The sequence below is a fragment of the Mirounga angustirostris genome, unplaced genomic scaffold (assembly GCF_029215605.1).
Source record: "Mirounga angustirostris isolate CCGP_5_RB_7025 unplaced genomic scaffold, mMirAng1.0.hap1 SCAF_11, whole genome shotgun sequence".
NCBI lineage: Eukaryota > Metazoa > Chordata > Mammalia > Carnivora > Phocidae > Mirounga > Mirounga angustirostris.
In genome coordinates, this window is record NW_026991719.1 from 96,167,625 (window position 1) to 96,190,847 (window position 23,223).

Consider the following 23,223-nt stretch of genomic DNA (forward strand, 5'->3'; position numbering starts at 1 on the left):
TTTAAATTTTTTTTTTAAAGATTTTATTTATTTATTTGAGAGAGAGAATGAGATAGAGAGCATGAGAGGGGGGAGGGTCAGAGGGAGAAGCAGACTCCCTGCTGAGCAGGGAGCCCAATGCGGTCTCGATCCTGGGACTCCAGGATCATGACCTGAGCCGAGGCAGACGCTTAATGACTGAGCCACCCAGGCGCCCCCATCCCTCCAATTTCTTCTGCATGTTTTCCTTTAAAATATTTTTTATGATATGGCATTGTGGAGTTGCAATCACCAAAATTCAGGCCATGAGAATTTCTACAGGATGAACAACCTAGTTTCTTTTGTTGTTGTTTGGTTGGTTTTTTAAGACAATTTTGTTTTTTTTTGAGCAGTTATAGGTTTGCAGCAAAATTGAGAGGAAGGTACAGAGATTCCCCATTTACCTCCTCCCACTCACACATGCATATCCTCCCACATTATTAGCATCCCTCACCAGAGTGGTACACTTGTTACAATTGATGAGTCTACACTGACACATCATTATCACCCAAAGTCCATAGTTTACCTGAGGGTTCACTCTTGGTGTTGGACATTCTATGGGTTTGGACAAATGAATGACATGTACCCCTCATTATAGTATCATAAAGAGTAGTTTCACTGCCCTAAAAATCCTCTTCAGGATGAATAACCTATTTCTTCAATACACGAACTGCAAGAAATAAGAGATTGGAGGGGAACCTACTGATTGAGAGAGACATATCAACCGATTATAACACATGGACCTTATCTGGATATTAATTGAAAGGAACCAGCTGTAAAAAGTAATTGAGACAATCTGGGCAATATGAATTTGTGACTGTGTATAATAGGGTATTGTTAAATTTGATAATAGTATTGTGGTTATGTTTTATATATATATATATTTTAGATTTTTTATTTATTCGTTTGAGACAGAGACAGAGCACAAGCAGGGGGAGAGGCAGAGGGAAAGGGAGAAGCAGACTCCCCGCTGAGCTGGGAACCTGATATGGGGCTCCACATGGGGCTCGATCCCAGCACCTGGAGATCATGACCTGAGCTGAAGGCAGATGCTCAACCATCTGAACCACCCAGGCACCCTGGTTATGTTTTAAGTAGAAGTCTTTTTTAGATACGTAACATATTTATGGGTAAAAATAAAACAATTGCTGGGATTTGCTTCAAAATAATCTGGCAGGGGTGTGGGGGAGTATTGATATCATTATTGAACATGGTCAATATGTTGTACATGTGGGTTCATGATATTCTCCCAGTTTTGTATACATTTGAAATGGCCACAATTAAAAGTTGGAAAAACTCCCCCAAAATGTATTTTTATGGTCACATTCATTGTTACTAGCAGATTCAGGACTAAAACTCATATCTCCTGATTCCAGTTTATGTTATTTTACTATGTAGCTAAACTTCTAGCCCTTCTACTTCCAAATTGATGTCATGGTGCCCTTTCAGTCTCTGGGCCCCCCAGGTCTTCCCTGGGCAATTTGTGGTGATCCTTTGGATTATCAAGGCTTTAATAAGTGGCCAGTTTTACTTGATTGGCTACATACCCATGTGAAACCATGAAGCGTTTTTAGAATTATTAGGGTAAGTTCACAGGCTGCATGGGTTGTTAGAATCGGCCAAGAGACTCGTGTCCTAGTCCTAACCGGGCCTTTGATCTTAGCTTAAGCTCTGGGAGGGTCGGGATCATGTTGGCTTTGTTCACTGTTTTACACCCAGTGCTTAGCACTGTGCTCGTATATGGTAAGCAGTATGTAAATGTTAAATAAATGGATTAATGTCACCTTCTTTAGCCTCATTTTCCTCACATGTGAAATGAAATCATTGGTCTAAATGGTTCTTAAGCTTCCTTCAAACACTTAAAAAAAATTATTTTTCCCATGGTACATGGGTGGCTCAGTTGGCTAAGCATCTGATTTTGGCTCAGGTCATGATACCAGGGTTGGGATATCTAGCCCCACGTTGGGCTCCATGCTCAGTGGGGAGTCTGCTTCTCCCTCTTCCTATGCTCCAACCCCTGCTAGCTCACCAACATGCACTCTCTCTCTTTCAAATAAAATCTTTTAAAAAAATTATTCTTCCCTTTTGAGTGATTTTTAAAAAATCCTTTTAGGATTTGGGGGTTTGGTTTTGTTCTGTTTACCTTTTAGGATTTTGAAAAGAATTACTGTAAATTTCTTTAACACTAGGTAACATCAATAGATAGGTATACTCACTTCTGTCACCTGTGACAGAAAATCCACAGTTATGGTGCATCCACATCTCTTAAAAATAGCCTACTGGGGCGCCTGGGTGGCTCAGTTGGTTAAGCAACTGCCTTCGGCTCAGGTCATGATCCTGGAGTCCTGGAATCAAGTCCCGCATTGGGCTCCCTGCTCAGCAGGGAGTCTGCTTCTCCCTCTGACCCTACCCCCCTCATGCTCTCTCTATCTCATTCTCTCTCTCAAATAAATAAATAAAATCTTTTAAAAAAATAGCCTACTGCTGTGCATTTTCTGTAAGATTGATTTTGTTTTTCCAAAGTTAAATGAGTACTGTTCTTGAAATTACTAGAGAGTCAGGTTTAGCAAGTTCCAAAGTCAAGCTATCTAAGAGGGTTAATACAGCTTCGTGTTGCTTGCGTATTTGTTAAGCTTTCACTGAAATTGTGTTGAATGCAGTATTATTATGTCAGAGCTTATAAAGGATTGGACATTGTGCTTCCTATGGAAACTTGGTGAGCAATTTTTAAGTAAGTTGCAGTTATTATCATTGGATCCAAGTCTAGTGACTGGGCACCTACCAGGGAGTAGTGACCTTATTATTCTAATGAAATTGTGCTGTAGGTATGTAAAGGCTATCGCTGGATCAAGTCAAAGTTTATAAAAGAAAAATAATTCCTATACTGTCTTGCACAATAACAAAGCAATGTTTTGAAGCCATGTGAATTAAAAAAATAATATTGTGCAGACATTAAAATGAATTGTTCTAAACACAAATGCCCTAGCTGCAAAAGGAAAACTATAATTAAAATGCTAAATGGATAGGGACTTTGAGAAAGCATCTGTCACACATTATTTTATATTCAAACATGAACTTTGTTAGTATAAACTCAACATAGCGAGTACATGAAAATAACTTTCTAATACAAAACAGGATATGATGAGGGGCACCTGGGTGGCTCATTACATTAAGCATCTGCCTTCGGCTCAGGTCATGATCCCGAGGTCCTAGGATCGAGCCCGGCATTGGGCTCCCTGCTCAGCAGTGAGTCTGCTTCTCCTTCCTCCTCTCCCTCTGTGATCTCACTCTCTCTCAAATAAAATCTAAAAAAAAAAAAATGAACTAAGATATTCTATCTGTATTGATAGTTACTGAAGCACTAGTTTGAAAATTGCATTTATATTCAAAACCTAAGTGGCAGCACAGTAAAAATAATTTTAATGTTTGATCTGTAAGCCCTGTGGGGTTTTTTTTTTAGTAGAATACCAATACTTTTTTTTACAGCAGACTTTATTATGAAGCTGTCTTAGAAATTGCTTGTTTTTCCTGTTTAAATTTAATAGTGCCATTGGTATATTGTCTTCAATTTCAGAAACTTGCAAAATCAAAGATTTTCTGTGTTTGAAACTAGTATTAGTATGTTGGAAGTTTTTCTTATGCTATTAGGTAATCAAGGAAGTTGAGCTTTTAATTATATTTTTGTTCAATTTCGTAAGGAGCACATTTATTATTTTTTGCACATTGATTATTTAAATTAAGCTTTGTCAATCAGATATTTAAATGTGTTGAAAATATTTCATTTAAAAATACCCTACTGGGGAGCCTGGGTGGCTCAGTTGGTTAAGCATCTGCCTTCGGCTCAGGTCATGATCCCAGGGTCCTGGGATTGAGCCCTGCATCAGGCCCTCTGCTCAGCGGGGAGCCTGCTGCTCTCTCTCCCTCTGCCTGCCACTCTGCCTACTTGTGCTCTCTCTGTCAAAAGTAAATAATATATTTGAAAAAAAATTTAAAAAATACCCTATGATAAAATTTTTCAAATGAAAAAATGAACTTTTGAAGCTCTCATTTTGGTTAGGTTTTATTTAAGTGGGGTATACCACCAATACTTAAATATGTCTACCTGTTACTTCGGAGGGTTTTGTTGATTTTTTAAAGCAGGCTCCATACCCAATGTGGGTCTTGGACTCAGGACCCTGAGATTGAGTCCTTTGCTCTACTAGCCAAGTCAGCCAGGCGCCCCACTTCAGAAGTTCTTAAAGATTTCACTTGTGTGGAGTACAGTGAAAGTTATTTTATGTAGGCATTTAGACTTTTTCTGGGAAAAAATTACTGACCTTAACCTGTAAAAAGAAAGAATCTAATTTATAATATTTAGTATCTGTAGAAATTTTGAAGGAATATTTTTCTAGTTAACTAGATGCATCAAAGTAATACTGGACATTTCTGGATATGTGTGTGTTAGATTATGTCAGTGTTTCCTACAGTATATCTCAAGTTTAAGGGAAATCAGAGTATAAAATTTAGATCATTAATCATGGTATAAATTAACATCTTCAACTCCCGAACTAATGAAGGGTCTTAAAATTTCCTAAAATTACAGGAACTCTAAAAAACTCCTGCTTAAAAGGGGCTTAGTTTGTTGGGTCATGCAGCTTAGTTTGTTGGGAAAACTTAGAGTAGAATTTAATTTTCTTGATCTCTAGACACTCATTTCTCCTGTCCCCAAACTTGAACATGAATAGTTGTTTCCTTTAAGCACATAATCACCCTGAAATAGTATAATGTTATTCTCTCTACTTTGAAGTTAGAGACTGAGAAACAGAAGAGTTGAACTGTTATCCAGGGATACCAAAGATTAGGGACCCCTCCCTTACCTGGCAGCCACTTCTTTGGTAATGGATTCTCCAGTACAGCTGAAAATAAAAAATAATCACTTAAACAGTCTCTGGCCAGTCAAAAACAGTGCCACAAAGTCCACAGTAAAGTCGTGTACAAAACTTCTCATGGGGAGACCCTCACTCAGAATCTCTGGATTCTTCCCTTAGCATACTATTCCATTTTTGAAAACCTGGTTTCCCAGCTCAATGCAGATTAGAAGCAAAAATTAGAAGGGGATGGGCTGCCTGGGTGGCTCAGTCAGTTAAGCATCTGCCTTGGGCTCAGCTCATGATCCCAGGGTCCTGGGATCAAGCTTTGTGTTGGGCTTCCTGCTCCGAGGGGAACCTGCTTCTCCCTCTCCCTCTGCCTGCCACTCCCTGTTCTTGGGCTGGCGCGTGTGTGCGTGCGCTCTCTCTCTCTCAAACAAACAAACAAACAAATAAATAAATGAAATCTTTAAAAAAAATTAGAAGGGGATGAGGAGAGAAGCTTTTAAAGACGGGCACATGGCCAACTGTAAGAAGTAACCAATTAGGGCGCCTGGGTGGCTCAGTTGGTTAAGCGACTGCCTTCGGCTCAGGTCATGATCCTGGAATCCCTGGATCGAATCCCGCATCAGGCTCCCTGCTTGGCAGGGAGTCTGCTTCTCCCTCTGACCCTCCCCACTCTCATGTGCTCTCTCTCATTCTCTCTCTCTCAAATAAATAAATAAAATCTTTAAAAAAAAAAAAAGAAGTAACCAATTAAAATGACCACTTAAATTGAGGAAAGAGATTCAAACTGTAAAACAGACATTCCAAGCATGATAGCCTAGGGTCCTGTAGTGTGAAGACAAATAAATTACCTGCAAATAAATGTCCCTCCAGGGCATTACTATATTAAAATGTAGTGTGATATTTGAGCATAATTACTCTGAGTCAGTAAGAAAGGGAAAATTTTATATCTTTTGTTTAAGAAGGTATTTTCAAGGGAAAGATTACTGAAATGGCAAGGCTTAGCCTATAATGTATTTACTTACAAGAAGCTTTTGAAATGGAAATTAAAAAATAATTAAAATACTTCCAGAAGTTTGACACTAAAAGAGAAGCTTCATCTCTCTTGAAATTTTATATATAAAACATTTCATTGTTTCATTTCCTAGCAGTGCCAAATCAATTAGGTGTTAATTGTAGTGGTAAAAGGCAGATCAGGATTCAGAGCTTTTGACTTAATCCATCTAGTCCAACCCAAGAAGCAGCACTAATTGCCTTTACTTTGGGGTTCATTCATAGCGCCGATTAGGTAGGATATTTTCATAATCATCATCTTTTAAGACCTTACCCAGAAAGGAGGCAATATTGCAAAGTATTTTAGAGAGTGGACTCTTAGCATCAGACTGCCTGGGGTCTAATTCTGGCCCTACTATTTATTAACAGTGCAATTTAAATGATCTAATCTGACCCAAGCCTCAATTGTTCTGTTGTGTAAAATAGGGAAGGTAATAAAACTACCTCATAGGAAAGTTGTGAGGACAAAAGAAGCTAAAACAAGTCAAGTCTTAGCAAGGTTTTGGTCACATGCTTAATAAATGATGGCCATTGTTTTATTATTATTACAATGCCCCATTAGGAACACTTCCTGTGGGAATACTAAATAATGATTTACTGTTTCTTAGGGTGAAACGAATTGTTCTTTTCTCATCTTGGCACATGATACAAATCATTTTAGCCAACTTCACAAATTACAAATGGGCTTTCACTTTTTATTAGATGCCAATGTTCTATAAATGGTTCAAAAAATGAATCACAAAAGAATTCTGGTGTTACAGGCTACCCTGGTAAAGACAATTTTAGGCTTGATTAGCCTAGAAGAAGGTATAGTAGTCTGAAACGTTTTACTGCCTACCAAGACCATAACAACTTCGTAACATTTAAAATATATGTCAAACATGAGTGTCTTTTGTTATTAGTTTTTTGTTTAATGGCATCACAGAACGTAAGCCAGATCCCATTTTAATCACCAGTTCAATATAATCTGACTTTTTTCACATTCCCTGTTGGTAAGTGGGCTGGAGTTTGATAACCTGTAGGGTATCTTTTCTGTGTTCAGAAATTGGTCTCAGGCTCCCCACCGCTGACAAACTGCCAAAGTATCTTGGAGAAACTTGCTGAAGCTCATCATTTTTGAGTTTCGATGAAGCAATTTAATGCTGCTGAAGAAACTCCCACTTACTCTGCGTGCCCATGGCTCTCACTTAATCCTTACAGAAGTTCTGTGAAGTAGAGTGCTTTTACCTTTTTACAGAGGAGATTGAGGCTTGGAGAAATTAAATGATTTGGTCAAGGTCACATGTAGAGTAAATGGTATAAAGACTATTTAAGCAGGGCCCATATGCTTGAAAGCTCTTGCTCTTTTCACTATGTCCCCATGGCTCTCAAAAGGAAGTAATAAATTACTCTTTATAGTTTGTACATGGCTATATGTAAAGTCCTGTTAGAATCAATCTGGAATATTTCCATGTGTGTCAACAATTGGCCTGTAATTTAGATCCTGTGAATCAACAGTCAGAAAGTGTTCTTTATGAAATCTGTTACATAACAGATAAATGTGGCTCCCCATTCTGTTTTTTTTTTCTTTGACAGCTAAAAAAACCTGGTCAGATTTCTCAAAGTGAGGGTCATGGGGAAGGTAGATTTTCTTTTTCTTCCCTTCTTTACCTCATATGGGGCTTAAGTTTTTTTTAATCTTATTTCATCTTGCTGCTACACCTCTGAGGCAGGTAATTTTTTTTTTCCCTAATTGGCATTCAGAATATGTGCCACATAGAAATTCAAGCCTCTTCAAGGTGTTTTGTTTTTATTTTTGCTTTGATTGCACTTATATTGTTCTAGACATCCTTTGTGTGGCTTTTTTTTTTTTTTTTAAGATTTATTTATTTGCGAGAGAGGGTGCTTGAATGAGCAGGGGGAGGGACAGGGAGAAGGAGAGAGGCAGACTCCCCCTGAGGGTGGAACCCAATGCAAGACTTGATTTCACCACCCTGAGATAAAATCAAGAGTCTGAGGCTTAACCTACTGAGCCAACCAAGCACCCCTCTTTTTTCCTTTTTTAAAAATCGGAATAGCGTTGGCCCTAATTACCTCTGGATAAAGAGGATTTTGTTACATAGCAGTATAGGTTTGCCAGGGAAGTCAAATAATTGGGAATATATTTTTCATTTCTGGAAATTGTCCTTTGTTAACATGAAGTAATATTGTCCAGGTGATACAATTAAATGGTGGGCACTATTTTATATAGCTACTGGGTTTTTTTTGTTTGTTTTGGTTTTTGTTTTAAGATTTACTTATTTTTAGAGAGAGAGTGCACATGACCTGGGAGGGGAGGGGCGAAGGGAGAGGGAGAGAGAGAATCTTAAGCAGACTCCACGCCCAATGTGAAGCCCTACTGGGGGCTCGATCTCGAACCTGAGATCATGACCTGAGCTGAAGTCAAGAGTTGGAAGCTTAACCGACTGAGCCCCCAGGCGCCCTCCTAAAATTTATTTTAAAGAAATTTATCATGGGGGCACCTGGATGGCTCAGTTGTTAAGCGTCTGCCTTTTGCTCAAGTCATGATCCCAGGGTTCTGGGATCGAGCCCCCGCATCGGGCTCTCTGCTCGGCGGGAAGCCTACTTCTCCCTCTCCTGCTTCTCCCCCTGCTTGTGTTCCCTCTCTCACTGTGTCTCTGTCTGTCAAATAAATTTAAAAAAAAATCTTAAAAAAGAAATTTATCATGGAAGAGCACAAAATTTTATTTACAAGGATGCTTATTATAGTATACATCATAAGTATTTGGGAAGACAAAAGGTACATACTCAGATCTCTAGATTGTAGGATTATGGGTCACTTGTATTTTCTTCTCTACTTTTTTATGTTTTCTACACTTTCTATATGCACAGAAGACTTTTCAGTCACAAACTATATAAATGTTTTTTTTAAATGTGGGCTTCTCTTTAATAAATGTATAGAAATATTTCCCTTCTTGCTTCCACTATTCAACACCTTCCTTTTATTTCTGTACAGGTCTCCAGGAAAGGTTGGGATTTCAACATTAAAGGTAAGTTGTGTTTTCTGAGAGTTATATTTCTACAAGTTGTGTACACTTCTCATTCATTTTACTGTTTTATGTAAATCTTCATTTTCTTGCTTTTGCTGTTACTTATTTTTTGCTAAATAATATTGTCCCTGTATCTTACTAGGTGTGATTGGGTACTCTAGAAATAACAAATATTGTGCTATAAGGAAGGGACTGTAAATTTTTTTAGATTTCCACTAATTTGTAATTTTTGGAATAGAAGAATACTATAAAATACATGTGTATGTTAATTGAGAAAATAATACTTGCATGACAAAAATGTGGACTAACCAAAACACTTGTATGGGCACATGCTTTGGTGTCATCCACTCTATATAAAAATCAATCCCAGCCTTAGCTCCAAGTAAAGGGGTTTGGTATTGAGACATTATGCTATGAGAGCTATTTTAAGTCCCAAGAATTTCACCAAACAGAACTATTTACATCAAATAGAGTATACACTGTGTGTATGTTTGAGTATATCTGTATATAATGTATGTATAATCTCAAACGTGCTGTATTTTTTTTTTTAGTACCAGTGTTCCTACCTTCTATTTATACACATTGGATACTGATCTCTTTGTTAAGTTGTGGTATGGTCTTATGGCATAGTCTATAGCAGTAGGTATGAATGAATTGGTTATATGCAATGACATAGATGAATTTCAGCACCAAAGTGTTGAGTAGGAGAAAAGTCACAGTAAGATACATACAGTAAGATTCCATTTATATTAAGTTCAAAAACATGAAAAATGAAAGAATATGTTGTTTAGAGATAGAAACACAGTAAAACTATAAAGAATAGCAAGGGAATAATAAACACAATATTCAAGGTATCCGTCATCTCTGAGGGAGAAAGAATGTAATGAAAATGGAGAAGGCTATGCAAGAGATTGAAAGCTAATGGTAATGTTCTTTTTCTTAAACTGAGTGCTTAAGAAAGGTTATATCATAATTCTTCATTCCTTGTATTTTATAAAAGTTCTCGTATTTATTTGATAAAAACAATTTTTAAAAATAATGCATGGACATGGTTAAAATTTGCTCAGTACAAAAAGTAGATGGTTGAAAATGTAGCTTCCCTCTCGTTCCTCATCCTCCACCTCCCAGTCCCCATATCCAGAGACAATTGCTGTTTATGCCTGTAGGTTTTAAAAGCCACTTAGCTCTAAGATATTTATAGGTTACAAGAAAATAGATTTGTGAAATTTATTTTATCTCAGTAACTATAGATTGTGCTTAACTTGAATAAAATTAGATAGAAAATATACATATTTAGTAAATAAACACAAAATTGGATATTGTTCTTTTTTACTTTTTATTTTGAAATAATTACAGATTACAAGAAGCTGGAAACGTAGTACAGAGAACTCCCGTGTCTCCGTCATCCATTTCACTCAGTGGTTATATCTTAATTGTAGTACAATATCAAAACCAGAAATTTGACATTGGTACAATATGAGTTTATGGTTTTGCTTCAGTTTATTACATATAAGTATTTGTGTAACTACCACCACAAGATGCAGATCTTTTTCATCACCGTAAAGGTCTCCCTTGTGCTACCCTTTTATAAAGTCACACCCACCCCCTCCCTCACATCATCCCTAACCCCAGGCAGCCACTAAGCTGTTTTCCATTTCTGTAATGTTGTCATTTGAGAATATCCTATAAATGCAGTCATGTAGTGTGTGACCTTTTGAGACTGGCCCAAAGGATTGAGATCCAAATTGTTGCATGTATCAATGGTTTATTCCTTTTTATTATTAAATAGTAGTCTATGGTATTCAGACTATGTACTCAGACCATTGAGTGCATATCATGTATAACAGCGTATCTATTGATATTAAGCAATCCGAAGAAAAGTTTGGTATTGTCCTGAGTTTTTATGATTTTACAGTCTCACAGAAGAGGGATGTGTATGAGATACTGGTGTTTGTAGAACAGAATAGACTTTAAGTGCTCCAAGGAGTTTGGAGGAGGAAGGGGGAGATAGAACAACAGGAGAGCGTAGGTACCTGGAATAGCAGAGAAAAGTTTCAGGGAAGAGGTAGAACTTGTGTTGGGCTTTGAAAATTGGGAGAGATCTGCATAGGCAGATAGAAAAAAATCCGGAAAGCATTGTATGTTAGGCAATAGTATGAGCTCATTAATATGCAAAGGTATAGAATTTGCTGGGAGCATTGAAAGACTTGTGTGACCTGTGTAAATGTTTTAGCAGTGAAATGATGGAAAAGTAAAGTGGGGCCAGATTTCGATGAACCTCGAATGTCAGCTTAAGAACTCTGGGCTTTGGGACACCTGGGTGGCTCAGTCGGTTAAGCTTCCGACACTCGGTTTCTGTTCAGGTCATGATCTTAGGGTCGTGGGATTGAGCCCCACAGGCTCTGCATGGAGTCATCTTGTCCCTCTCTCTCCCCCCGCCCCCCACTTTCCTATAAATAAATAAATAAAAGCTTTAAAAAAAGAACTCTGGGCTTTAAAATTTTGAAGCAAAACATTTTATTTATTTTTAAAGATTTTATTTATTTATTTGTCAGAGCGAGAGAGCGAGAGAGAGAGCATGCACAAGCAGGGGGAGCGGCAGGCAGAGGAGAGAAACAGGCTCCCCGCTGAGCAAGGAGCCCGATGTTGGACTCGATCCCAGGACCCCGGGATCATGACCTGAGCTGAAGGCAGATGCTTAACCAACTGAGCCACCCAGGCATCCCATGAAGCAAGACATTTTAAAAGTCCATTTTTATATGTCTTAACAGTTGTGCTCTTCAGAGTTTTTTTGCTGGGGAATTAAGCTAAGTGGTGGAAGGGTGGGAGATAGTTTGGAAGAAAGACTAAGTGCAGAGAGAGCTGTTAAGAGGCAGTTAGAATGTCAAGACTTGAGACTTGGACAAAGGGATTGTGTTGATAGGAATCAATGGACGGACGTGACCACTATTTAAAAGTTGTTTCTTGGTGGTTTTTTCTTTTCCTCTTCTCACCAAAAGAGAGTAGGGGTCACATCTCTAAAACGTTTTTTAAAATTTCACTTTTGGGGCACCTGGATGCTTCAGTCGGAAGAGCATGCGACTCTTATTTGATCTAAGAGTCATGAGTTTGAGCCCCATGTTGGGGGTAGAGATTACCAAAAAATAAAAACAATAAATAAACTTTAAAAAGTAAATAAGTAAATACATAAAATTTCACTTTAGTCACTGTTAATAGCTTTCCCTTCCTCACTAGTAAAAACTAGAAGTGACCTGAATTTTTTAATAACTGAATTTTTAGCTTTAGTAGATAATAATGAAAATTTCCTAGAGTGTAGATTACTTTTTTTTTTTTTTTGAAGATTTCATTTATTTATTTGACAAAGAGAGTACAAGCAGGGGGAGCAGCCGAGGGAGAGGGAGAAGCACACTCTCTGCTGAGCAGGGAGCCGGATGCGGGACTCGATCCGTGGACCCGGGGATCATGACCTGAGCCGAAGGCAGATACTTAACCAACTGAGCCACCCAGGCGCCCCAAGTGTAGATTACTTTTATACAAATTATTTGTGAAAATGATTTTTTTTGTTGGATGTGCTTATTAAAATTAAAAAGCTCAAATTGTAGAACTGAATACTATGAAGAGGGTACAAGCAGCTCTCTAATATCCAACAGAGATGGAGGGAAACAGTGGAGTGAAGTGCTAGAAATTGAATGATCCTACCATATCTCTCTTTTTTAAAAAGGTTTTATTTGTTTATTTGAGAGAGAGTGCATGAGCAGTGGGGAGAGGGGGAGGAAGAGAAGGGCAGAGGGTGAGGGAGAAGCAGACTCCCCATTGAGCAGGGAGCCCAATGCAGCTCGATCCCAGGACACTGAGATTATGACCTGAGCTGAAAGCAGACGCTGAACTGACTGAGCCACCCAGGCGCCCCCCGCTACCATACCTCTTAAGTGTATTTCTGAGGTTGTGATAGGCATGGGTTAAAGAAACGGCCTGATGGTGGGAAGCTGGGATTTGGTAGGCCCTGTACTTTAGTAATGCGGCAGCCCATCTCCAAAAGTAGGTAATAAATGAGGAGTGTCTGAAGTCTGAGTTGGTGTTCGTTGTCTGCAGGCACATTCTTGGCTTCCATTGCTTTACCTCCACAGCCTGATCAAGGTGCTAGGGGAAGGACCTGGACCTTAGACATCACTGAGAGAGAATCATAGATGACTATATATGCACTAAATCAGGTTTTACTAAGAAACCTTCTGATTAACTTCTCTAGAGATTAGATCCTCTGGTAGGTGCCATATCGCCCCATTAAGCTTGTGACTTAACCACAGTTTACCTTGTAGAGGTTGATACCTTTCAAAGGTTCAAAGTCCAAGAGAGTTTTGTTAAAGTTAAATAAAATAGAAGCCTAACCACTGCTTCCAGTTTTGATCAGTGTGAGAATGTTAATCTGTGATGGTTGTAAGTACTTAATTCAAACAAATTAAATTGAGGTACAGGAATTACTAGTGTGTATTTTTGCTTAGGTTAATTTCGGGAACATACCCATGGAATTAATATTGTATAGTGCTTCTGATTTTCCTACTAATGAACAGTTATTGGAGGATAATTGAATAAATATAGTTAATTCGTAAGACAGTTGAAGGTGTTTCTCTAATATGCATTAACTGTCCTTAATGACCATCAGCCTTTCAACTATTCTCTCTCCTTCATCTTGTCAAGATTATCTTACTACTTACTGGTTTTGATTAGAGTTCTTTTTCTTTTAGTTTAAAACCAGGATTTGATTAAAGATATATAAACTTAAGATATGTGTATTTACTGAAGAAAAGCCAGAGCCATGCATTATTCAACATTCATTTAGAAATGATTACTTTTGCCTGGCACTCTTTTAGGTGTACAGGGTACATAGTGGTAGATAGAACAAAGCCCTTGCTCTCATGGAGCTTACATTCTAGTGGGGCAGGGAAGAGACAAAAATATAAGCAAGTAAACAGAGTCGTTTCAGATGGAGATAGTACAATGAAGAAACAGATAATGTGATAGACAGTTAAGCAGGTAAGGCTATTTTAAGGTGGTCAGGGAAGGTTTTTCTAATGTGATAACACTTGAGCTATCACCCTAAGGATGGTAAAGAACCATCCAGTTAGCCGAAGTGTGGTTGTGGGGTTGTGATGGACAAGGGAGGTGAGAAATATAGAAGATGTCAAAGATATAGGCCCTCATGGGTTGTGGTAGAGTTTGGATTTTACCTGACACTTAAAATTCCATGAAACAACTTTTCAGCTTGAAGAGATCAGAAGTTCTACAGAAATTTCTCTAGCACATTAAGTCTTCAGCATTATATTGATCTGGAGTAATTTTATCACAGCACCTATCATGATCATATCCTAATATTTGTATAAGTGCTACCTTGATACTTAACACACATCGTTATGTGCCTTAGGTTGCTTATCTGTCAAAAGTGGTTATTGTGACCTTCTTTAACTCTGTGACGTGTACCAAAAATTATGAAAAGTTTTTTTTCTCAGTATCATTACTAGCATTCAAATTGTTATACTTCTGTAAACATAATGACAATTTAGGATGGAGGTGAATACTATGTTTACATTTGCAAATGTATAATTGTCTTATTTTACCAGAATTTTTTTTCCAGCAGAAAAGCCGTATCCGTTTCTACCTTCTCTAACCTCCCAAATATATATATATATGTACGTATGTGTATATGAATGTATACGTAGATATATATGTATTTTTGGTGGGTTTAATTTCTTCTGTTACTGTTTGGGGGACTTTAACTTCTGGTGTCTTGATTCCTTTCATCTAAAGCATGTAGCATTTTTAAGACAACTATTCTCTGAATGTGGTTTTCTGCATTATGTACTTTTATATTTATGCATATTTATGGAGCAATACTCTGGGAAAAATAGCAATTCTGATTCAACCCTTTGCTTTAAATCCTTCATCTTTTTAAGCTACAGAGTACTTGGTAGTTTTTATCTTCCTGTACAGTTTTTAATGTTAAAAAGATGAGCACATTTAGAAAATAACCTATTGCTGTAGAAATATAGAAAATTGCTGACTGGTAACCTTATACAAATCACATTGTCCCACTTTGCATAAAATATCTGGGCATCTTTCCTTAGACAAACATCTAAGCCCTTTATGGGCCTTTGCTTTATTAATGCTGTGTTTTCTAATTTGTACCCATCTTATTTTTTTTTTTAATTTTTTTTTAAAGATTTTATTTATTTATTTGAGAGAGAGAATGAGGTAGAGAGCATGAGAGGGGGGAGGGTCAGAGAGAGAAGCAGACTCCCCGATGAGCAGGGAGCCCAACGTGGGACTCGATCCCGGGACTCCAGGATCATGACCCGAGCCGAAGGCAGTTGCTTAACCAACTGAGCCACCCAGGCGCCCTCATTTGTACCCATCTTAAACAATTTTAAAGAAAAGATTGGTCATCATTTGATCTCTTTTTCTTTTCTTTTTAATATAGGAAACTGAGAGTACTGCACACAAAGTTGGAAATGAGTCTCCTGTACAAGAATTGAAACAAGATGTGTCTAAAAAGGTTGGTAAGATATAATGTCAGCATTAGTTTAACAGATGTCATATATATGTATAGCATGTATTTAAAGTGAAAAATTTTCTATATTCTTTTAGTATAGTGCTTTGTACTTGGTGATGTTCAGTAAATGTTCCTTGAATCTTGAGTTTGAGATTGAAGACACGTCAGGCTTTTTAGAGGTCATTTCATAAGCAAACTAATCCATAATTGTTCCTTGAAACAGTATTTTGAAAAAATGTTTTATAATGTATTTTTATTTTTTATGCCTTTTTTTTTATTAGAATAAGCTGTAGCTATTCTTGAAGTTACTACCAAGAGTTAAAGGTATTGAAAAGCTCAGTGCAGCAAATTCTGATGTCTTTAGGAGTTAGAGGTTACAAGAAGTCATTACTCTGATAGTGCCTTTGATACCTTTTAAATAATTGATGCTTTAAAGCTTCAGAGTTTGATTTACTAGAAGAGACTGAGCACAAGATAAAAATTTTGACAATGGGTAGTTGACAGTATCAGGATAAAACCCAAGGAGAAAGGATGCTGTGTGTTCATTCAGTTACACTACTTGTGAGTATTTTCTGTGCCCTTGGCCCTGTTCTAGCCAGTGGGTTTCTGGAGACCAGCAACATGACACTTTCTCTATCCCAGAGTTTCTCAATAGTGACACTTTGGGCTAAATAATTTTTTTGTTGCGGAGGGAAGGAGAGACTTTTCTGTGCATTGTAGGATATTTAGCAGCGTCCCAGGCTTCTACCCACTAGATGTCAATAGATTCCTCCCTACCCGCACCCTATCATGACAACTAAGAATGTCTTACAGACATCACCAAATGTCTGGGGAGGAGTGCTGGGCAAAATCGCCCTCGATAAAAGATCCATTGTTCTACCCTTACAGAATTTATAAATTTAATGGACTCCATATTTTAAGTGTTATTTTATTTTATTTTATTAGGGAGGGAGAAAGAGGGGGGAGGAGGAGAGAGAATCAAGCAGACTCCACGCCAAATGTGGAGCCCCATTCCACAACCCTAAGATCATGATCTGGGCCAAAATCAAGAGTCCGATGCCAAGGGACGCCTGGGTGGCTCAGCTGGTTAAGCGTCTGCTTTCGGCTCAGGTCATGATCCCAGATCGGGTCCCACATCGGGCTCCTTGCTCGGCAGGGAGCCTGCTTCTCCCTCTGCCTGCCACTCCCTCTTCTGTGCTCTCTCTCTCTCCCTCTTTGACAAATAAATAAATAAAATCTTAAAAAAAAAAAAAAGTCCAATGCTGAACCCAACATATATATATATATATGTGTGTGTGTGTGTGTGTGTTTAAAAGATTTTATTTATTTATTTGAAAGAGTGAATGAGTGAGCACCAGCGGGAAGGAGGAGCAGGCAGAGCGAGAAGCAGGCTTCCTGCTGAGCAAGGAGCCCCATGCAGGACTTGATCCCAGGACTCTGGGATCATGACCTGAGCTGAAGGCAAACGCTTAACCGACTGAGCCACCCAGGCGCCCCTGGACTCTGTATTTTAATATTGATCAACTTTTTTCCCTCAGAAGGAATTTTTGGGGGAGAAATGGTATTGTGTATCAGCATAAATAAGATAACAAAAGTAATACCATTTTTTTTTTCATTTTAAATCAGAAGTTGCCCACAGTTCTACACTGTAACAAACAGCTGTCTTAATTTTTCAGCATTCCTTTCTGGGTCTCACCCATTTGCATGCATTTTTGTTTTGTTTTGGTTTTCTTTGACTAATAATAGTGTAGATAGAATTCTATATTTTACTTTTTCCTCTTACCATTATTAGTTTTCATCATATTTCTATACAATTTCAATACTCAGTTTTCATTTGATGTGTCAGTTTCTATCAGGCAAGTATATTACAATGCATCTAGCCATTTTTATTGTTGAAAACTTGAAATGTTTCTATTTTTTCCACTAGAGTTTTTCTTTTCCTTTTTAAGAAATTTTTCTTAGGGTAAGTAATGGTGGCTAAAAATGATTTTTAAGGAGACTTTAGAAACTGAAAAAATAGTAAACATTATGGAGCAATTGATTGAAGCTTAAGACTAGGTCTCACTTTTCAAATTCTAGTCTTTTCAGTTGATTTAAGTATCACATATGAATGAGATAAAGCCTGTGGGGATATACACCGCTCCAGGCAGGACACAGTCCCTGTCCCCAGGAGCTTATGTTTTAGTAGAGGAAATTAGTTAAACACAAAACTGAATGTAAAGTGTCCATATACTTACAAACTATTATAAGAACAGAAAGGGAGACTTGACTTACTGCTTAAGGATAGGAAGGGGGAAGACCTCATGGAGGAAGTAACATCTGAGCTAGTTCTTGATGAATGGGTAAGATTTGGGCAGGCAAAGATGAGAGTTGAAAGGCATAACCAAAGGCATGGAGAAGAGAGATGTGCAGAATGGTTGCAAATCAGACTAGAGTCCAAAGTTAGGGCCAAACTATGGAAATGCCTCTTATGTCATACTAAAACATCTGGTTTCTATTTTACAGTCACTGGAAAATCAGTGAGTTTTTTGAAGCAGGGAGGCGATGTGAAGCTAACAGTTGCTTTAGCATGTTCATCTCTATGTTGGTCTTGATTCGCACTGTTTTCTTGGTCTTTCCCTGTTTGCTACCTCCTGAAACCCAGAAAAAAAAAAAAATACAGGGTTAGGTACTATACGTAGGTGCTATGAGGGCATATCAAGAGGGAGAGAATATGGGCCTTGTGTTTCAAAAGCTAATTATCTGCTATGGAGAAAGTATTTATATAGAGCTAGCCTATATACTACTTTGTGTTTATATTATAGTTCATACTGTAGTGAATGGTAAGACTGATAGGAGTTCAGTGAAAGGATAAGGGATTGGGGAAGACTTGTGATTTTTAACCTCATTTTAATCCCTCTTCTGGCATTAGCCTTTCCATTATGCATAGTGATTATTTCGGACCTTTACAGTCACTTCATGCTCACTGCGCCCACATGTATCCTGCTTGCTTTCAGCAGATAACCTTGTTTCTGACTGCACGTAGACATTAGAGACTAAGAAGCCTGTATTTACTCCTTTTCATCTGCTCTCACTTCCCTTACCTGCAAATTTGTTTTCATCTTTTGCCTTTTTCAAGTCTGAGAACTTAGTATTATTTTTTTTCCCTGTCCAAAGTAGCATGGTGTAATATACAAAATGCTGGATTTCTGAGAAAAACCTGGATTTCAGTTTTGACTTTGTAGTTTACTAGCTGTGGGACCTTGGACAAAAAAAATTTTTTTTTTCTTGGACAAAATTCTTAATGCCTTTACCTCAGATTCTTGTTTCTGTAGAAGGGAGATAATCTAGCTGCCTCAAGGCCTGTGTGATGATTAAATAGAAAATACGTGTACTGGCCTAATTCTTTTCCTCTCCAGAACTTTGTTATCTTACTTTCTATTGGCTCCTTCCCCTCAGCTTGTAAAAATGCTGGATCACTTTCTTGCGGCCTCTTCCATTTATGGCCAAGCTTTTTGAAAACATTGATTGTGCTGGCTGTCTCTATGTTGTCACCTCTTACTCATTCTTAAACCCACTGGCTTCTGTTATCACTAAGGTTCTCAGTGCTCAGTAACCACCGAGTTGACAAAGTAGGTGGATTCTAGTTAATATTCCTGTGCTAAAAGTGTGATTAAAACTAAGGTAAGGGGTGCCTGGGTGGCTCAGTTGGTTAAGCATCTGTTTTCCACTCAGGTGGTCCTGGGATCCAGCCCCATGTCGGGCTCCCTGCTCAGTGGGGAGCCTGCTTCTCCCTCTCCCTCTGCCACTCCCCCCACCCCCCTCCCTCCCGCTTATGCTCTCTCTCTCAGATAAATAAATTAAATCTTTTTTTTTTAAGATTTTATTTATTTCTTTGACAGAGAGACACACAGCGAGAGAGGGAACACAAGCAGGGGGAGTGGGAGAGGGAGAAGCAGGCTTCCCACTGAGCAGGGAGCCTGATGCGGGCCTCGATCCCAGGACCCAGAGATCACGACCTGAGCCGAAGGCAGACGCTTAACGACTGAGCCACCCAGGCACCCCAAATAAATTAAATCTTAAAAAAAGAGAGACTAGGCTAAAGGTTTGAAGGTTGAGAAAAATCATTTTGTGGACTATGCTGGGAAATCAGGGAGGAGTATCCCTGAGCAGCAGTCATGTCCAGTTCAGGTCAGCATGAATTTGTGGTAAGCCTGATCAGGACGGCTGTGTGACACGTTCTGTTAACTTTCTGGAGCCAAGGAATTGAGAAAGCAGAAGTCATCCATGGTTGGGCATGGTGGAAAGATAAGTGGACTGGGAGATTTTATGTGGTAATAATGACAGTACTAGGTAGAAAATATCTTTTCTTCTAAATGTTAGTAGAAGATATAGAAATCCCATCTGTATTTTTCAGCTACAGAAAAGAAAGAAAACAGGGAAAAGGCAAGGTGAGCTGAGTGTTTGAACTCTTTTCGCGGTCCTAGCATTTCTCTGAATAGTGGAGTATTAGGTGTAGTTTGTTTAAGAATGTTAATCTCCCTGCATCTGCTGGCTTTTTCTGTTTTAGGCTTGAGTTCAGAACTAAACAATTCGAATTCTTGTGCTAGGTGGTTTTGATTCTCATGGTTACAAAGCAGTAGGTTATTACTGTAACTAACTTGACATAAGTATGTAAATGAACAATGACATGAAGAGTCTGAATGTGAATTTAGGTCTGAACTTTATTTTACAGGGTTGGTTGAACTTTTGTAATTATACATACTAACAGATTCCCTATTATAATGGTTAAGAGTTCAGATTCTGGAACCAAATTCCCAGGATTTTTGCCAACTTATCACTTACTAGCTCTTTGTCCTTGGACAAATCACTTGATCCCTCTGTATCTTTGTTCCTTCATTTGTGTAATGATGATATTAAGAGTGCTGTCTCATATGGTTATTGTAAAGATTAAAAATGTAAAGTGTTAAGAACATTCCCTGGCACATAGTAAGTACTATGTAAATGATTAGCTGTTATGTTCGTGTAAATAGCTTCATTTTTTAAAAACTGCTTTTTAACCTTTCATCAGATTATTGAAAGCATTATTGAGGAGAGTCAGAAAGTACTACAGCTGGAAGATGACTCGTCGGATTCCAAAGGAAAGGGACACTCTGACCAGGCTACTGGCAGTTCTCTTGTAGCTGGAACAGATCTTAGCAATATACCTGGACTGTTAGCCATAGATCAGGTACTACAGGAAGATTCCAAAAAGGCAGAGAGTCAGAATGCAATTGAAGAAACTGAATTAGAATCAAAAAGATGTTTTCCTTCTGATGACACCTATGAGAAGTCAGTAGATGAAATCACTAAGTTAACTGAAATAAGTTCAACTGAGCAGCATAATGTGCCTGAAACTGAAACAGAAGTATTGAACAAAGAAGCCATGGAAGTCAAAGGAAGTGATGTTCTAGAACCTGTGTCCTCAAACTCTTCATCTACTAAAGATTTTGCTGCCATGGAAGAAGTGGCTCCCGCCAAACCCCCAAGACAGCTTACTCCAGAACCTGACATTGTGGCTAGTACAAAGAAGCCTGTTCCAGCACGCCCTCCCCCTCCAACTAATTTCCCACCTCCTAGGCCCCCGCCTCCATCTCGACCTGCTCCACCACCAAGAAAAAAGAAAAGTGAATTGGAGTTTGAGGCCCTTAAAACGCCTGATCTAGACGGCAAGTATTTAATTGAGAAATAACTTTTTGTGGAGAGATTTTGGAGTTGAAACTGACTTTCTGGTTTTGTTTCAGTTTATGCTGTATACAACCACATCGATGACCATGACCAAGTTATAAAAGTTATTTTAGTAATAAAAAGTGAAAATGTTTATATTGGTAGTAAGTTACTGTGTTCGAACATTTTAGTAGACTTCAAACTTTCAAATCTGTTACCATTGGAGACTTAAGATCTGAATTCAAGATGTAGATCTCCTCGTGTATAAGTTGTATAGCTTTGAGGAATTGAAATAACTTGTTTGAGCCCTGGTTTCTCCATATGTAAAATGAGAGTAATAAAACCACTTTCTCATGGGATTGTTGTAAGAATCAGACAAAGGTTAAAGCACTTTTCAAGCTCTATATAAGGTCCTATATAAATACTAGTTATTGCCATTATCATCATCATCATTATTATTATCATCATCGTCATTGCAGTTCCCAAAGAGAATATTACATCTGATACTCTCCTAAGTACGAACATGGCTTCAGAGAATACAGTCAAGGATTCTCAGCCTTCTCTTGACTTGGCAAGTGCTACCAGTGGAGATAAAGTAGTTACTGCCCAGGTTGGTGAATTCATGTTATATTTGATAGAGGCTTTAACAACTTTCTGTAGCTGTCTGGTTTGTTGCTTGTTGAACCTTCTTCTCCAGGCAGAATATTTCCTTGTCCGTAAAACCTGGCCTTCTTATATCCCTTTTTTAGCTCTGCTACTATATAGCTAGGTGATTCTAACAAACTATTTAATATCTAAGTTTCAGATATCCCATTGATAAAATGAGGGGAAAACCTTCCTTGAAGGTATCTTGGAAGGATGAAATGAGCTAAAGTATGCCAAGTACCTGGCATGCAGTAGGCAATCAAAAAAAATGAAAGTTGCTACTATTTGTAATATTATTATAATGTTAATAAACATCAACTACAGTCTTCATTTACCTTACCTATGGTGGTCAAAACTGAGGACTTTTATTTACAATTTCCTTTACCTAATCATGAAAAAAACCCTTCATATACTAGGCTATATATCCATATATGAGGCAATAGAAAGCACGTGATAGCATGAATTTTTACCATAGCCCAGTTTCTGGGACTCAAGGCTTGCTTACACAGTAGCAGTGGTATGGACAGGTTAGCAGACTGGGAGATAAGGCCCTTCAGGCCTGTCATAGCCTTAGAGCAGAGACTGGCAGTAGCCTGTCTTCTAGAGTCCCTGAGCTAAGAATGGTCTTTACATTTGTAAAGGAGTGTAAGGAGAAGAAGAAGAAAAAAAAGAATATGTGACAGATAATATATGTGAAGCAGAAAGCCTAAAACATTTACTCTCTGGCTCTTTATAGTAAAAGTTTGCCACCCCCTGCCTTCGAGATAAGCACAAGTATATCCCTGATTAATGGCACTCTTCGTGCCGGCACTCTGCTAATAGAGAACTGCTTTTGGGTCACGTTCAAGTAGAACATCTATTTGCTTTCAAGACTAAGACATTATTTCATGGGCGGCAATGGTTTTGATACCTAATGTTTTTCAGCATGCTGGGAATAATAAAGGACCGAAATGGAGTGTTTCATTTAAATTTTCAGGAGGCTCCATTATGTGAATTATGGGATTCTTTAGAACTGTGTGTGGTAATGAATAATTGAGTGTTTATAGCAATTAACTCCGTCTACTTTCTGTTTATAAAATTGTAATTTTAGGAAAATGGAAAAGCACCTGATGGGCAGACCATAGCAGGTGAAGTGATGGGCCCTCAGAGACCTAGATCCAACTCTGGGAGAGAGCTTACTGATGAGGTATAGTTAGATTCTTTTTGTTCTTAACATAAAATATAAAAATCATAATGAGAAAATGAAGAACCTCCCAAGATGAATGGTGGTAATGGTTGCACAGCATTGTGAATGTGCTTAATACCACTGAACTGTACAACTAAAAATATTTTACCATGATTAAAAAAATTTAAGTTTATTGCTGTTAAGCAAAAAAAAAAAATAATGTAGAAGAAA

General features: G+C 38.1%; 1 protein-coding gene across 2 annotated transcripts in view; it reads left to right on the forward strand.

Moving 5' to 3' along the window:
• WDR44 (WD repeat domain 44) overlaps window positions 1-23,223 on the forward strand; it is a 78,435-nt gene that overhangs the window by 20,296 nt on the left and 34,916 nt on the right. For both annotated transcript variants that reach the window (XM_064574496.1, XM_045881825.3), the window contains exons 2-6: window positions 8,920-8,953; window positions 15,426-15,500; window positions 20,548-21,184; window positions 21,662-21,792; window positions 22,918-23,013. In XM_064574496.1, coding sequence (XP_064430566.1) covers window positions 8,920-8,953; window positions 15,426-15,500; window positions 20,548-21,184; window positions 21,662-21,792; window positions 22,918-23,013 — 973 coding nt within the window. The remainder of the gene's footprint in view (window positions 1-8,919; window positions 8,954-15,425; window positions 15,501-20,547; window positions 21,185-21,661; window positions 21,793-22,917; window positions 23,014-23,223) is intronic.